The sequence below is a fragment of the Thermobia domestica genome, chromosome 1, assembly GCF_964235325.1.
Source record: "Thermobia domestica chromosome 1, izTheDome1.hap1.1, whole genome shotgun sequence".
Lineage (NCBI taxonomy): Eukaryota > Metazoa > Arthropoda > Insecta > Zygentoma > Lepismatidae > Thermobia > Thermobia domestica.
Genome location: NC_137454.1, coordinates 83,867,226 through 83,883,396, shown reverse-complemented (window position 1 = coordinate 83,883,396; position 16,171 = coordinate 83,867,226). Strand labels below are relative to the sequence as shown.

The 16,171-nt window shown below is 34.8% G+C and overlaps 1 protein-coding gene across 2 annotated transcripts in view; it reads left to right on the top strand.

The window, feature by feature from the left end:
- The first annotated feature begins 13,095 nt into the window (after positions 1-13,095).
- Positions 13,096-16,171, top strand: part of LOC145686707 (uncharacterized) — a 106,529-nt gene continuing 103,453 nt past the window's right edge. For both annotated transcript variants that reach the window (XR_014131641.1, XM_081760286.1), the window contains exon 1: positions 13,096-14,318. Coding sequence is in view for 1 of the 2 variants with exons in the window: in XM_081760286.1 (XP_081616412.1) it covers positions 13,096-14,318 (1,223 nt within the window). In the remaining variant the exon portion in view is untranslated. The remainder of the gene's footprint in view (positions 14,319-16,171) is intronic.

The following is a 16,171-nucleotide window of genomic DNA, read 5'->3' as shown; positions in this document are numbered from 1 at the left end:
AATGCAATAATAATACTTTTCATTACATTACACTAAACAGTCTGCATTTCCTCAATATTCGCTGAAAGACATTAAATTCAGATATAAAACGTACTTCTGTGTCAAACAATTTAAACAATACTTTAAGATTACCGATACGGAATTGGTAAAGAAAGTGTATCTTTATGGCATTGAATATTGTAGTATACAAACTCTATCCTCATCTCTATAACAATGTCGTTAAGGCATTTTGTCACAATGTTGCTTCTGCATAATGACTGCCTATTCGTTTCAGTTTATCGCGCAGAAAGATGGACTAGGTCATGCTGTTTACATTATTAGCCATGGGCAAGAAAGTTTCAAGAATTGACCCTTTTTGGTACCGAAACAAAGTTAACATGATATTTCCAGCACTCTGTTAAACACATACTCTCATTGGTCTGGAAAAAGAAGGATGTCTATATTCCATTGTTGTCCCCTTTCGTTTTGGGTCATTGAGATGGATCCAACCTTTACCTCCATTAACAATATGATGAAGAAACGCTTCATCTTTAGAGATGCACATGAGATAAGAGATGAGGTTGTTTCGTCCCAAAAATTTCTGTTTCTATTGGAAGACCTCTGTATCGTCCTACCTCGTCTTATGCTCAACCCAATTCATCGTCAGCTTCACACAGGCTAAAGGCCTGTACACAACAACACGTATGTCTTTTATTTCCGATACCAAAAGTTTCGGAACCCACCTCGGATATACATGGCTGAATTACAGTACGTCCGGAGTGATATGGTGTACTGCTCCTGCATTTATCTCCATTTGCAAAGCAACTTCACATGTAGCATGACTCCAGTTTTCCCGCTTTAAGACTTCCACTTTAGCAATGTTGCTTTCAGTGATGCCAACCCGTGGGAAACATCTCATTTTATGGGATTTTTTTACGTTAATATCTCGAAAAAGGATAAGGGAAATTTCCAACGAAAGTGGTAGCGTATGAAGGGATTTTTCATACACTTCACCAACGTTAACAAAAGTCTCTGTTGGCGAGAAGTAAATGGAGTCTTCAATAAGCTTGAAATCAGTGTACATTTTCGAATTTTGTTACCAAGAAGTGAATGCTAGAATGGGAACAATTTTATGCAATAACTTTTTATCTTTTGTTCAAAACAAGGAATGTAAGTTGTGCTCTCGTATTTAAATAAAGAAAAGGAAGATAATAATGAACGGAAGAAAGTAAAATATCGAATGAGAAACAACCAACTTGGGAAACGTTTCATAAGAAATGATGGGAGATTTCCTAATGAAGACTAAAGTTTTTCTATTATCATTACGTTGAGCAGAAGGCGATAGGACAAAGGTGTGAAGGTAACACTAAATTATTAACACAATTTGTACTTTTTCTCGTCTACATTTTTAATTCTTTCTTTCAAATAACGAAAATTATTATTGCTGATCGAAGCTTCCGGATAAATCACTCACATATTGAAGAAAATTAGTATCATAGCTAAAGCATTTTTCATATTTTATAAGTTTTAAAATTTTTGCAACTAGTGGAACGTGGGGATTTCAAGAGCAAAATGGGAATTTCTGCCTTTCAATATGAATTTTATATATTATCAAGTTGGTATCACTGATTGCTATTCGTTAAGTGGAGTGATGCAGCTACCTAAACGCAGAGAATCTTCAACACCTGTCTTGTTATATTTTATTTATTTACTTATTTATTTATTTTATCTGAAAAATATAAGATTAATGGATTTTAGTCGATTTTATGATCTGTTTGAACTCGAAACCACAATATTTATAATCCTCAAAATTTCAAATCTTAATTTTATAAACTGTGTTACCAGTGGTCTAAGCCGTCATGCAAAATTTGGTCAATATCTGTCAAGCAGTAGAAACGAAGCATCCTAAATGTGTTTTATATGTCGGAGATAATGGAATTCCGCTCTGTTCGCTAAACAAACAACTGAAACAGGAAGTACCTGAACCCACAAACCATTAAATGAACTATGGAAACCGTGTTCGCAATAAATTGTATTAGAGCCGAGCCAATACTAAATTTGAATTTTTCACAATTTTTAACCCATAAAAGCGAACTAGATTGACCACTTATACTTTCAGATGACATACTACCACGACAAATATTTAGTTTTGGCAATTTCGTACATATGGCGGTCATCTTGGAATATGGGCATAATCTTGGCTTTGCACCACTTGCAAACATGAAATCATCTCATTCTATTATCAGTACACCCAACTTAACAAAATCAGTGGAGGAGAGCTCTAGTTAAATTTTACGGGGTAAAATGTGAGCCACTTCTCTTTCTATACCGTTCTCAATGCAGTCACCAATACTTCCTTTATGAGTTGAGCCCCATCAGTAACTGCAAAACTCATTCAATAAATAAACACAAATATAGGTGTATGTTTTAGCAGAATATTTCAAGAAGCGAAATAACTACATTACTATTTTTCAAACATAGTCCCTCCTAGTTCAATACACTTACTCCAGTGCTTGACAAGGTAAGTAACAACACAGGGGAAAAAATCTTCTGAAAGCATCCATGCTTCGCTGACTAGATTAATAGTCATTCTGGTATCTCTTTCCACTTAGTGCATCTTTGAGTGATCTAAAGGCTCGAAATCAGGGGATGCGAGACGAAATATAGAGGGTGAGATAAGTACTCAAGGTTGTGTCCTTAATAATAGACACTGTGACGATTACAGTGTGTGTTCTGACGTTGTCATGGTACAGAATTAGACACCATACAATTGTGAAAATATCATCTTAAGAATAAAAGATGGAAATGAAAATTTTCAATGTTAAGTTTAACCATTTCAATTACTCCTTTCTAAAAGTTCTACGCTTAAATTGGATTTCACTCATTACGAACTTTTTGACAAATTAAAATAGGACATTTTAAAAGCTTCATTTTTCTACCATTTTGATACTGATCTACAAATTGCATCGTAGAGAACATGTAGGTGGAATCTTGGCTTGTTTTGATCCAAAAACAAGAGAAGACAAAGCAGTTTCTGATTAAAGTATTCGATTTACCAAGTCAGAACTACATTGCAAAATAAACTACGTGCTCTTATATACGTTCTGATAAAATTTCACTACTTTCTATACCACAAATTTAAAATTTATTGGTGTAAAATGGTAGAAACGTCACTCAATCACAACCAGATAAAGTGGAAAAATACGCACGGTACAAGTTATTCTTGGATATATATACATTTTTATATTTACCACATCAACATCCAACATATATTTCAAGCCATTTGGAACAAGTAAAGACGATCCGGAAAGAAGAAAAAAGAAGGAAGCGACGATTTTCATGTGAAGGAACACGTCCATGCATTTTGGTCAAATGCACTAGAACGTTCCATTCTTCAAATAGAACACAGCCCACCACTTCCACAATTAGCAGAAGAGCAACGGAAAGAAAAGTCATATGCATATATAATCCAAGGATTACAAGGAACCAATAAAAATCTGTATTACGTTCAGTAGAAAAACTTTCGTCTAAAATACAACCCACTATATTTCACTCATAGACATCCAGAATCAGGACTCCTTTACCTACTTGCGTACCTAAATCTTTGGTAAACAAATGGTTCGAATTAATTCATACACAACCACCCATACTCATATAGCCTTGCTGCTGAAAGGGACGTTAAACTCAAACAACCAGCTATAATCATAGGGACATTGAATTCGCAGAGATAGCCAACAAACCCTCTCAAAATTAATTAAGTTCTTTTTGTTCCAGAGGACCAATCATAACGGCCGAAATTAGTACCACACGTGACATTTGCAGCCAATACATTTGTCCAGACAGGAAGTAAGAAATCAGAATTCTTTTTGATCTATAGTTCGAACCAAGGATCCTCGTGAACTGCAAGTTAAATACTACACCTCAATTACAAATGGAAAGGAAACTTCTAGATAAGAGACAAAGTGAAATAAAGTTCTCTACAAGCGTATGAACGACAGAAACATTATTTTGATATAAGGCATAGATAGGTTAATTTCCAACCTTCTGATAAAGACCTTGTTTACTTCCCTTTCAACAAGAAAGGTCAAGACGAAGTTTGGTTTAAAACAGTTTCTCAACGTGGGAGTCGCGGGAGGGTTTTATGAGGTTCGCGAATATGAGCGGAAGAGATAAACACAATTAGAATCTAATACCGGAAAATATTTTAAATATTATTTTGAATGTTGTTGTGACAGGCATATTTTTATTTTTATACATATTCTTAAGAACTACAACAACAAAAAAGGTCTACTAAACATTTTCAGCAGGTGTAGTTGTTTAACTAACTAACTAATTCTATGGCCTATGGAACCCGGAGGTTCAATGCCGCGTTCACAAAAGCTCTCCACTGACTTCTATCCTTAGCTAACTGCATCCAGTTTCTACTTTGTATTCCAATCTCTGCGAGATCCATCTTAATATTGTCCTCCCAGAGTTGTTTAACTATCAGTTTAAATGGAAGAGGTACGGTATGAAACTAATGAGAATTGAATATTGAAATACAAGAAAAATATAAATGCAACAAACCTGCATATTGAAATACAATTAAAATTAAATGAGATACCTGAAAAGTGAGCATGGTGTGGTTTCACTAGTGCGGCAATGTCCGGTAAATCTTCGTGACGCACATTATCAAGTCATTTAAAATACTCAATAACTTTTTTAAAAACTGTCGAGATTTTTAAAACCAAAATTAGAAATCACTTTACTTTTATTTTATTATATAACCCAAAATTAAGGAAGTTGTGAAGTTTTAAAATTTTCAAGTGGCTTCCATTTTGAAACAATATGACGGATTGGATTCGATATTTATAATATAAATAAACTGACTAAATTTGGTTTTAATCCATTCGCTTTTAGGGAAGTTACTGTATCCACTATATACAAGAAATGTATTCTACTATTATAGAAATAGATTAATATCGTGATATCTCCGCATTGGTATATTGATAATCCCACACAGGCTTATTAGAAACCAAAATTTATGAGGGTCACTGGAAAGAGGATGTGATAAAAGAGGGTCGTGATAGGAATTAGGTTGAGAACCACTGGTCTAAAAGATACTAAGGATCTGCAACCGTCATTTCTAGATTAAACTCGAACTTGTATAGAATAGCTATAATTTCCAGATTCCTTCAAGAATACAATCCAGGACATTTCAGTCAATCATCTAGAACCCTTTTACGAAAGCACACGATCATAACAACATAACAAGCATACGGAAGAGAGGACATAAAGGAAGTAACACGCTCTCTGCAGACACCAAACTCAACCTTTTAACAAAACGTGCCACGTAATTTTATGTTAGAAACAGGTAATGACAGAACATACTTCATTCGTCAGCAGGAACAAAGTCCCCTTCAGAACCCATAAGAAGAAAATTAGAAAGAAAGGAAGAAAATAGTTTTAAAAAAAATCAATGACAATAGCTAAAAAAACAACAACTAGGAAACAAATATTAATGTACTCACCACTAAAATGCACTAAAATGGATGCTCTGAGTTTTCGATTCTTTCCTTCCATACTTTGCGCATCACTATCTGTTCTTTAACTTGGCTGCTTGATTACTATTTCATTCATCGAACATAATTGCAATCTCAACATTTTTTTTCTCTCCGCATGAAGTTATCGATCTACATATGATCAGCAACAATGCTTGTTTGCTTCTCTAGAGCGACCTACATGTCAATGACATCATGCCCTGCTACTTATATTCAGTGTCCAGAAAATCAGGCGCATTGGTGGCCATATCAGATGTGGCTCACCAAAATCCAAACCTTGATTTCAGCTTTAACATGCAAAATTTGCAAGTATTGTTGTGTGAGGTGTAATACACAACAATACTTGAACAAAAGTATATTAATCAAACTGTATCTCTTCCAGTAGGAGGAAACAGAACTATCTGAAACAGGCCAATTCGTCCATTTTGGAACGGGCCATCTTTTTACAATTATAATAACAACAAGAAGATTTAAGACAATTTTAGTGAAACAGTCAACTTGGCCTTAGTGCTGTGACTTTAATTTTAAAATCTTCCGCAAGGGAGATGCATAGATAGATAGATCTCTTCCAGTATAGATAGAAAACCATACCAGTAACTTTAACAGCTCCCATAATGTTTCTGATTTAAATTTTCTTTATATGCTGTATCGTCGACTATGTTCGCGACGGCTAAAGCACAATCGTCCGAGACTTGCCATCTCCGAACCAATTCGCCCATTAGACACTTTTAATAACAGTTCGACCACTTATTTGCAAATATCAGCTCCAGTACTTCATACGTCAACATTAGTGGATTTCTCATCATGTCCTAACTGGTGATAAATTATAGAAAAATTCAAAACCAAGAAGTATATGAAAAGTATAATAACTAAACAAAACAAATAGAAAACTGTAGTATTACGAATTTCAGAACATACTATGTATCACCTCTCTTCATAAAAAAATAAGGTAATCAGGCTGAACTTTTTCAATAGCAAAATGATCTGCAGTAATGTGTAATGACTAAACATAGAATTTTTAGGTTTAAAAAAAATATTTTTTTTCTTAGAATGAAAAATAAAGTCGTATATGAAGGTTTTATGACAAATTAAAGCACTAGCCCAAAGTTTTATTTTGCCTAAAAATGCCTAATTGAACGTTAGATCCTATTTCTGCCTATTTTGCCCAAACTAAACATGTGACAATTTTCGAAAGGTTAAATACGAGAAAACTGTTCTGTTCCCATATGTTGGGTCACCACAGCAGGCAGGGTAATAAAGATGGGGAAATATTTTTAGACCACGTCATATGAATGATTATTCTATCCCTACTGATTTGACATACATCCGATCACACACATTTTTTGTTCGGGTTATTGTGGAATTAGAAGGTTCGGAAATACTACTTTCTAAGAATATTAGCTTATTCAGAAAGTGAAGTAAAAAAATCGTGGAAGCGCCCGGTGAACTTGAAGAGAAAGTGAAGGTAAAACTTGAAAGTATATTGGAAAATAACTTGGGACTCAGGAGTTTGTGTGCAGTAGCAGCTATTTTGGCTGGGAAGCAAAACTGAATGCAAATGCGAAACACCAATCGAACATGTACCCGACTTTAAGTTTGGCCCCCATTACGTCAGTTAATATGGAACGTTCATTCTCTATGTACAAGCTCATACTGACCAACAAATGGCACCGTTTCACCGTAGAAAACCTAGAAAAAGTGCTTGTTATTTACTGTGAGGCCAATAACAGCTTGTGTTGTGCAGAAATGTGAATGTGTGTTTTGTACTAAAGATTTATCTACAAACATATAGTTTTATTAAAAGTTATTAATTTCAGCAATATTTCAATATTAAGCAGGTTAAAATTAACATGACATGCGCGGGTGCATTTCTGTATCTTAAACTTTGTATTCAGATCATAATGCATCATTCCACTCAAAAATGAGTATCTTTTGTAAGAAGTTATTTTTTCAGTTCTAGGTCGATATTTCCGGTTGTTAGAAGATATAGTTTTATTTTGATTCAGATTTTAATTAACCGGTTAGAACCACGGATCTGAAGCTAAATGAAAAAGTCGTCATTGAATTTCTAATAAAAGAAAGTTGCCCATCTAAGGAAATCCATAATCGTCTGAAAAATGTTTATGGGGACGCTGTACTGGACACCAGCAATGAGCTACATTGGGTGAGGAATTTTGAAACGGAGAAACAGAAATTGCAGATGAACCGAGCAGTGGTCGGCCGACAAAATCAGTTACAGATGTAAATTGAGAACGTGCTGATGATTGATTCGAGGAGACAGGTGCATTACAGTTCAGAATGTTGCTGATACATTGAAAGTCTCGTATGGCTCTGAACAAAGAATAATTGCTGACTTGAGACATCACAAAGTTTGTGCTAAAACAGCTTTAAATCCATGGGTCAAGAAGCAAACCCCTAAATTTTTCGAAAATTGTTTTGGTTTCTGGGTTTGACGATGGCGCAAATGTGTTCAAAATCATGGAGACTACGTTGAACGATATTTCTCTGTAGAAGACAGTTCAGGCTATGACATGTATTACTGCATTTTTATGGCGCATTAGTTTTTGATCTACCCACATATTTTGAGTTATAGGAGAAGTAAGCATTTTCGAAATTTTATCATAAAACTGCACAAGAGTCAATCTTAGTCATGTATAGACGTAGAGAGGTGAAATAACGAATCAGAATATGGACGACAGAAGAGGAATATCGAGATATACGAGGGTGATTTACGAGGGTGGAGAAAGTAATGCCTCCAAGCCCACTACTTGACCAATAGTACTGCAAGTATTCTGAGCTGTTTATCATTAATGCATTGATGTTTAAGCTATAGAATGCCAGTTGTTTCATCTTCCTATCTCTTCTTGCTCCAGAGTAATTGAGCAAGCTTCAGTCGATGGAGTACTGTTACTCGTAATCTGCTCCGCCAAAAATTCGACGTTGCCACATCTGCAGGGAAAGTGTTGTTGACATTCTGCCTCATCCTGCCTATAGTCCGGACCTTGCGCCATGCGACGTTTGGCTCTTCTCCAACTTGATCATCTTAAGGGCCAACGTCACAGTTGTAACGCGGAGGTGGAAGCACCAGTTCGGCAATGGCGTCGCTAGCAGCCACCACAATTCTTCGCCGACGGCATGGAAAACCTTGTTTCGCGTTGGCGCAAGTATGTTGCCCGTAATGGGGACTATGTTGTAAAATGATGCCAGCATTTGTAGCTGACATTGCAAGCTTTCCACTGATACCTGTATCGGTGCTATCTGTCAAGCATAAATAAAGACATAACCTTGGAGACATTACTTTTTGAATTACCCTCGTAGAACTTCAACACATTTTTTTTTTATTCTTTTCTAGATATTAATTGTTTGAGAAGCTGTCTTGTGGCTATATAGTTCGCATACACGCTTTCGGAGCGGGAGACCTGGCTTTGATTCCGGGTAGGACCTCACGTGATTTGAATCTCAAGCTAATAAGGAAGTCATATAGACTTGGTGTTACTTAAGAAGAGACGTTAAACTCCAAACTAACTGACAATTGGGAAAGATGGAAGCGTGTATATCAGAAGATGAAGGTTGCATTCAGTGAAAAAGATGGGCAAGTATTATTGTCTTTTAAAAGTCACAAAGACTTCAAATGCATCACTTCGAACCTGTGTAATTTGAGAATTTGGGGATATTTTTGCTTATCTCCATTTCCCATTGGTAACCTTGAGCAAGTTAGATCACCTATCTTACACCCATTGAAATAATACTTTTTCCTCTTGTCAAAGTTCATAATTTGCACACTGTCTAACATACGTTTGATAGTACCTGAAGACACAAGGGGTTGTACAAAATACTTATCTGGGCTCTGAAAAGTTACAATGATCATGTATTTATTTTAATTAGTGAACACTCGTACATTTCTTCCTTCAGTATGTTCAATATACTCGTCTTTCGTCATTCTGTAGATATACGGTATCGATAGTATACCCGATATTTTAAGTTTCTGTCCACAAGTGCTGGAGTATTGTATATCTGTGGTGACGGTTTGGAGAGCTTTGTTCGCGTGTATTTTCAGTTAGCAGTTAATGCACAACATATTTTAACAATAACTTCAAAGAGAAATGGAAGTTAAATTTCCCAAACTATTAGAATTGAGAAATGTTGTTGTAAAACTTGATAACTTTTGGTAGTCATTGTACAGGATGTCCCAGTGGGTTGTGACAGATAAATCACTGCATAAACATTGAGGCTACCTTAAAAAAAAAAAAAAAAAAAAAAAAAAAAAAAAAAAAAAAAAGATGATCATACAGTTATTGTAACTACCAGCCGATATTTAGAAATAATTCACAATGTTTAAACCAACTGGATTGCAACAACTAAGAATAGAAAATAACAATTAGTAGTTCCAACACAATTTAAAGGACAAGAAATCATAGCAATAAACCACGTCATAAAGGTATGCTGAATTTTTAAGCCTGTGTCGCTGACTGTACACTTTAAGGACCATTATATTATTTTCTGTATTCCTACCGTTGCGAATGAATAAAATCGGTTAGATCTCAGTTATTACGAAACATACAGTATATTCATTAAAATTGATAAACACCTGCAGGTTCACACCAAAAGAAAGAAAATAGTGAAAAAAACTTAGAAATGGTCAGAAACATCTTTGAATGTGCATCTAATTAGGTTAGTTTAGTGTTTTCGTGTTTATTTAGGCCTGAATTAGTCTAAATAAACCTCACTCATATACCAAGACTCCGAGGATTTTTCCTCCATCTTGAAAGTGTGTTGATTTATTTCTGTATAGCTTTCAAATGGAAATCAACTTATTTTACGAACCTAATTTTCTCTTACCGTTCCATTAAACTTAACACGATTGTTTATCTTCTTATTTCATATTTAATTAATTAATACAGCATACTGTGCGTATCAGGGCCGGATTAAAGGGGGCTGCAGCCCCAGTCCTCTAGGTGAACGAAACCCTCCACTCTGATCAAAATCTCAACTGGATGTCTAAAAAGAATTATAAAGATACAATCATCATCATAAAATAAAATATGACCAAAAATATGAAACATTTTCCCTTAATATCCCTACTTAAAAAAAAAAAGAACTTTCACGGAAATGTATTAGATGAAGTCAACAGGAAAAACATATTTTTTTCTGGCCCCGGGCATCCAGATGGGTTAATCCGGTCCTGTGTGCGTTGTTATTACTCAAAAGTCGGAGAGAAAACTTACAATTTGACATTTATGAAACAATAAACAATATGTCGGGTGCCTATTTTAGGCTTTAGAGTTGAGGAAGGTTACCAGTAAATCCGATCCTCAATAAATGAAGCCATGAAATGTTTCTTGTTTTTAATTTTCTGGTGGAGCTACCAAGTGAATAGAAACGTCTGTGATTTTTTAAAGAAATGAACTAAATTTTATTGCTCCATTTGCAATTACTCAATGAGTACATACAATAAATTTGTAACTAATTTTTTGGTAGCTCACGATATGTAGATACTCATCATCGAATACTATATGAGTATAGAGTATTCCATTTTATTGGATACCGAATATTTTTAAAAAATGAATCATAACGACAGTACATAGGGTTCGCATTGTACAGAATTTATTCAATCTTGACCTAGCTTGGCACGAAAGTAGACCTTGATTTGTTTTGTAAGAATGAGCACTATTTTCCTGTGTAGGCTCTAGATTTCTGATTATATGTGATCAATTTTGGCCCTGAACTGTTTTAAATTTGGTAAAGGAGGGTATATGTACCCTTCTAAATTTCTGTCATCGAAAAGGACTAGTTCAAACTACCTAATTGGTATTTAAAACAAGAATTAATAGAAAATGCGTGAAATAAACTTGTTAAATTACTTGTCATCATAGTGTAATATGTCATTAAATGGTCAAGGTTTTGAATTTTCTAAAATAATAATTGTAAATTGTAATTATCCTCGATTTTTCTGTTATTAAAACGAGATAATAAGTTTTGCACCGAATTGTAATAATAATAGTATTCTAATTTGCGATTTAAATCATTTCAAGAAAAGCTATGGTTCTCAATGACCTCTGGTGGTAATTTTTGAAATGATAAGTTTGTTCATGTGCAGCGCTACCTGGGATCGTCAGATCACAGGCAGCTATCAAATTGGAAGGAAAACGTTTACCTTTGGTGTCAAAATTCAATATGTTTTAACCTAATTGGCTTCTAAATTAAATTAAGTGTTGGTAGTGTATTTGATAAATTGTGAATATGTGAGTTTATTGCTGTGAAAACTTTGGTTTATAACTGGAATACCTACTGTAAGTAATTTTTTTTTTCTAGAATTTCTTTTGGCAAGTTAGTACGCCATTTAACATTGTGGTTGTTTCTATGCTGCTATCGCAGGTCGATATTTGAATGATAATGAGTTTTATAGTTGAGTTCTCAATTTTGTGATTTAAATTAAATTCATTTGTGTTATTTTTTGTATTCTCAAAATTTGGCAACTAATTATATTGTTCGAGTTTACAGATATAAAGTTGATAATATCCGATTTAACTCTATTATTTGACTAATGTAGAGCTTAGTTTACCTGGCGTGCTATGAGAGTATTTTTACTAGTAGCTATTGGATTTAATAAGTCCCACTTTTGTTCAGTTACTTGAACTATACCAACATAACCGTAATTTATTTATTAGTGGGGGAATTTAATTCTCCTTCCTTCCAGCGTGCACGTTTAAATTGTCTTTGCGGAGGCAGGTGCGCGTGTAACGTGTTAATATCCTTTCAAAATAATTGTAGTATTAATATAAATATATATATATTTAGAAACAGGATATACGTTACAAATCTAAATAGCTGCCTGTGATCTCAGTTGGTGAGTGGGAATGTGAAATATGTTATTATTTCTTGTTATGTGATAGATAGAGCCGGATTATTCTGTAAAAGGGTTGCATTATAGTTAAATAGTAAGTAATTAAAATTGTATTGAGCGTCACCGAGTGGTTCGTGAGATGGCGACCGGACCTGTTAATCATGACCTACGTCTTGAACTTGATCATTTCGAAAATGGTGATACTGGAGTTTTAGTAATTAACCAAACTCAATTGACAAATCCTAGTGTGGAAAATCACGCTAGTGATCTTGGCGTTTTGAATGACGCTAGAAAGAATAATACGGTAGAAAATGATTCATTTGTTATTGCAAGTGGCAATAAAAATCAGAGTGATAATGTTTGTATTAAGACTTCGCCTAGTCGCCCGGGGGTGTCTGGTGGCCACGAGCAAACAGCAGTCGGCGGTCAAGGCCGTTCACCTCCAACAGCTGGTGGTAGCTTATCAGCACAAATACGAGCAATTCGTTCGCACTTGGCTGGAACTCAGATATTTCCTTCAGAATCGGTTGTAAATAATTTCACATGCAATACTAATGCTTCTGTTTTGAGAACAGATTTAAGTAAACTTGTTACTCATTCAGCACAAAATCTTTAAACGATTTTGCTCGTAATATACCCTTTTGTGATGGAAGCAAAGATATAGAACTCTTTCAGTTTTTGCTTTCAGTTTATAAAATTAATAAACTGAGGTTGTTTCCCTTAGAATGTATTATGATGTTGGCTATTGGAAAAACTACTGGGTTATTAAATACAGAATTACTTAAGTTGTTGGGCAATGTTAATGACTGGTTGGAGGTATGTCGTGCCTTACGAACTTCTCTGTTGACACCATTAGGCTTACGAGAAATAAATAGATTGTTTGTTGAACGTATTCAGAGCAAGAATGAAAATATATTAGAATATATCAGCAATATTTATGATGCTTATGTGGTGTTTCAAGGCACTCTAAATGAAGAGGGTATTAAAGTGAATGTTTTACAGGGTATGAAACCAGATATTAGATACGCAATCTTTAAATATAATATTCCATCAACTTATCAAGAACTATATGAGGAAGTTGTTAAATATGTGAATTATGAAAGATCAAAATTAGTCTATGATGAAATGTGCGGGTCAAATTTTTCTATTGAATGTAAAAAGAGAATAAAATGTTATTTTTGTGGCGGGGATCATAAGGTTATAAATTGTATGTATAAAAAGCAACAACAAAAACAACAGGCGGCCTTGATGAATAGAACGTCAACCGAGGATAATAGGAAACCTATAGCTACATTTATCGATGCGTATTTTTTGGGACGAAAGTTAGAAGGAGCCTTAGATACTTGCAGTACAGTGAATCTTTGTGATATAGACTCTTTTAAAGAATGGGAACAAAACACTAACTGGAGAGTGCAATATATTAAAGATACTTTTCGTGGAGTGGGGATTGGAAAGGAAGTGCTTTATTTAGATCAATGTGTTGTTCTACCGATAAAAATTGGTGGTTTAACTTACAAACTTAAATTCTTTTTGCATAAAAACTTGTCACCTAAGTTTATTATAGGAATAGACGGAATTAGTTTTCTTAAAGGAGCAATAGACATTAACAAGAAACAATTTATAATAGATGGTGGAAAAGTTAAAGTTCCAATAAGGTTAAATAATACCCCTACTCTTTTGAAAAATGATTCTGCCGCAGAAACTAATCATTCCAGGTCCCATAAGGTTCCGACTTCTAAATGGTTTGTGGAACATCAGGCGTCTCGCGATGGTGTGCAAGCAGAAACAGGTTCAAACAGCAGAGCTACATCCAGGGCGGTGGTACATAATTTTCAACAGTCTGGTACACAGGGGGATGGATCCAATGTACGAGAGGATACGAGAACTCCTAATAGGCAGGCTACCAAGGTTTTGGTCGATCCCAAGTTGGTGAATGAAGATCCTGATTTACCAAGGTATGTAAGTGAATTGGTTGCTAATTATTCTGACGTTTTCAGTGATCGTATTGGAACAGTTAAAAACTTTGAGTATGAATTAAAAGTGACTGATGAAACCCCTATTCGAAATAAAGCATATCCGATTTCACGTAGTGAACAGAAGGAGATGGATAAAATTATTGATGATTGGTTAGAACAGAACATTATTGAAAAAAGTAATAGTTGTTGGGCTTTTCCTGCATTTTTAGTTAAAAATAAGAGTGGGGGAAGAAGATTAGTAGTCAATTACAAAGGTTTGAATGACAGACTGTTGGTTAATTCTCAATATACTCCGCTTATTGAGGATGTTATTGCACAATTATCTCAAGGGCGTATCTTTAGTGTGATCGATCTACGTAAAGCTTATCTACAACTGAAGATATCTGAGAATTCGCGCCAGTATACTGCGTTTTTGACGCATAGAGGCCTTTTTCAATTTCGTTATTTACCTTTCGGATTATCTGTGGGGTCTTACTTGTTGTCAAAACTTATGACAGACTTGTTATATCCCTTAAAAGAGGAAGGATTGGAGTGGTTTTTTGATGATGTCGTACTGGTTTCTAAAGATATTGTTTCGCATAAGAAATTGTTGACAAAAGTGTTGAATATTTTTCGTGAAAATGGTATTACGCTGTCACTTGATAAAAGTGTTATGTTTCAAACTAGAATTTCTTATTTAGGTCATATTATTGAATATAATAAATTTGAAATGGATCCTGCTCGCCTAGATATTATACGAAACTTACCAGCACCCAAAAATCGTCGGGGGGTGTTGCGCTTATGTTCATTCTTGCAATATTACTCAAGGTTCGTGCCTGGTTTTCATGAAATAATGCATCCAATAAATGAATTGAGATCTCCTAAGGTGGCATTTCATTGGGGACCCGCCCAGAAAAAAGCCTTAGATGATATCAAGGCAATGTTCGAATCCCACATTGTGCTTAAATTACCCGATTTAAACCAAAAGTTTATAGTGTGTTGCGATTCATCATTAAAAAGTCTTGGAGGGGTGATCCAACAGTACGATTCAGAAGGCTACTTGAGACCTGTAGCGTATTTCAGTCGAAAATTACGTCCTTATGATTATAGTAAGCCCATTTATTTGCTTGAATTGATGTCAGTAGTGGAGACTCTAGAACGATTTAAAATCTATTTACATAATAAATTTGAATTATTAGTAGATAATCAAAGTTTGTCTTATGCCCTCAAGAATATTAAACGTGTAAAAAAATATGGTAGCTTATTGCATAGGTTGTTTGCCTTTCATTTTGATGTTAAGCACATATCGTCAAATTTAAATGTAACATCTGATTTTATTTCTAGAGTATATAACACCCATGATTTTGAAATGATTGAGAATGTACAATCTAGTGAGGAGGAAATGCAAAACCTATGTATGGTAAATATGTGGGATATGCCTTATGCATCTTTATCTATTAAGGAGCATCAGTATAAAGATCCTTTTTTGTCAGAAATAATTAAAAAATTGGAAAGCAAACAACAGGTAGAAGGTTATAAATTGGTAAACGGAATACTTTGTAAGAAAACAAAAGCATATAAGAATCCCTATAAGGTTTGTGTTCCCAAAAATTTATGGAGAGTATTGTTGGAATTCTATCATGGACAAATTTTGCCCGGTGGTCACGGAGGGGTGAGCCGTACGATTGGGAAATTAGCCTCGCGCTATACATGGCCTGGTATCTTGAAAGATATTAAGGAATACGTAACCACTTGTAAAGAATGTCAATTAGCAAAAGCCGAAAATAGGAAAAAGATGGGGTTGCTAGTATCAGAATATGAAAAGACTGTAAACGGTCTTTGGTATGGAGATG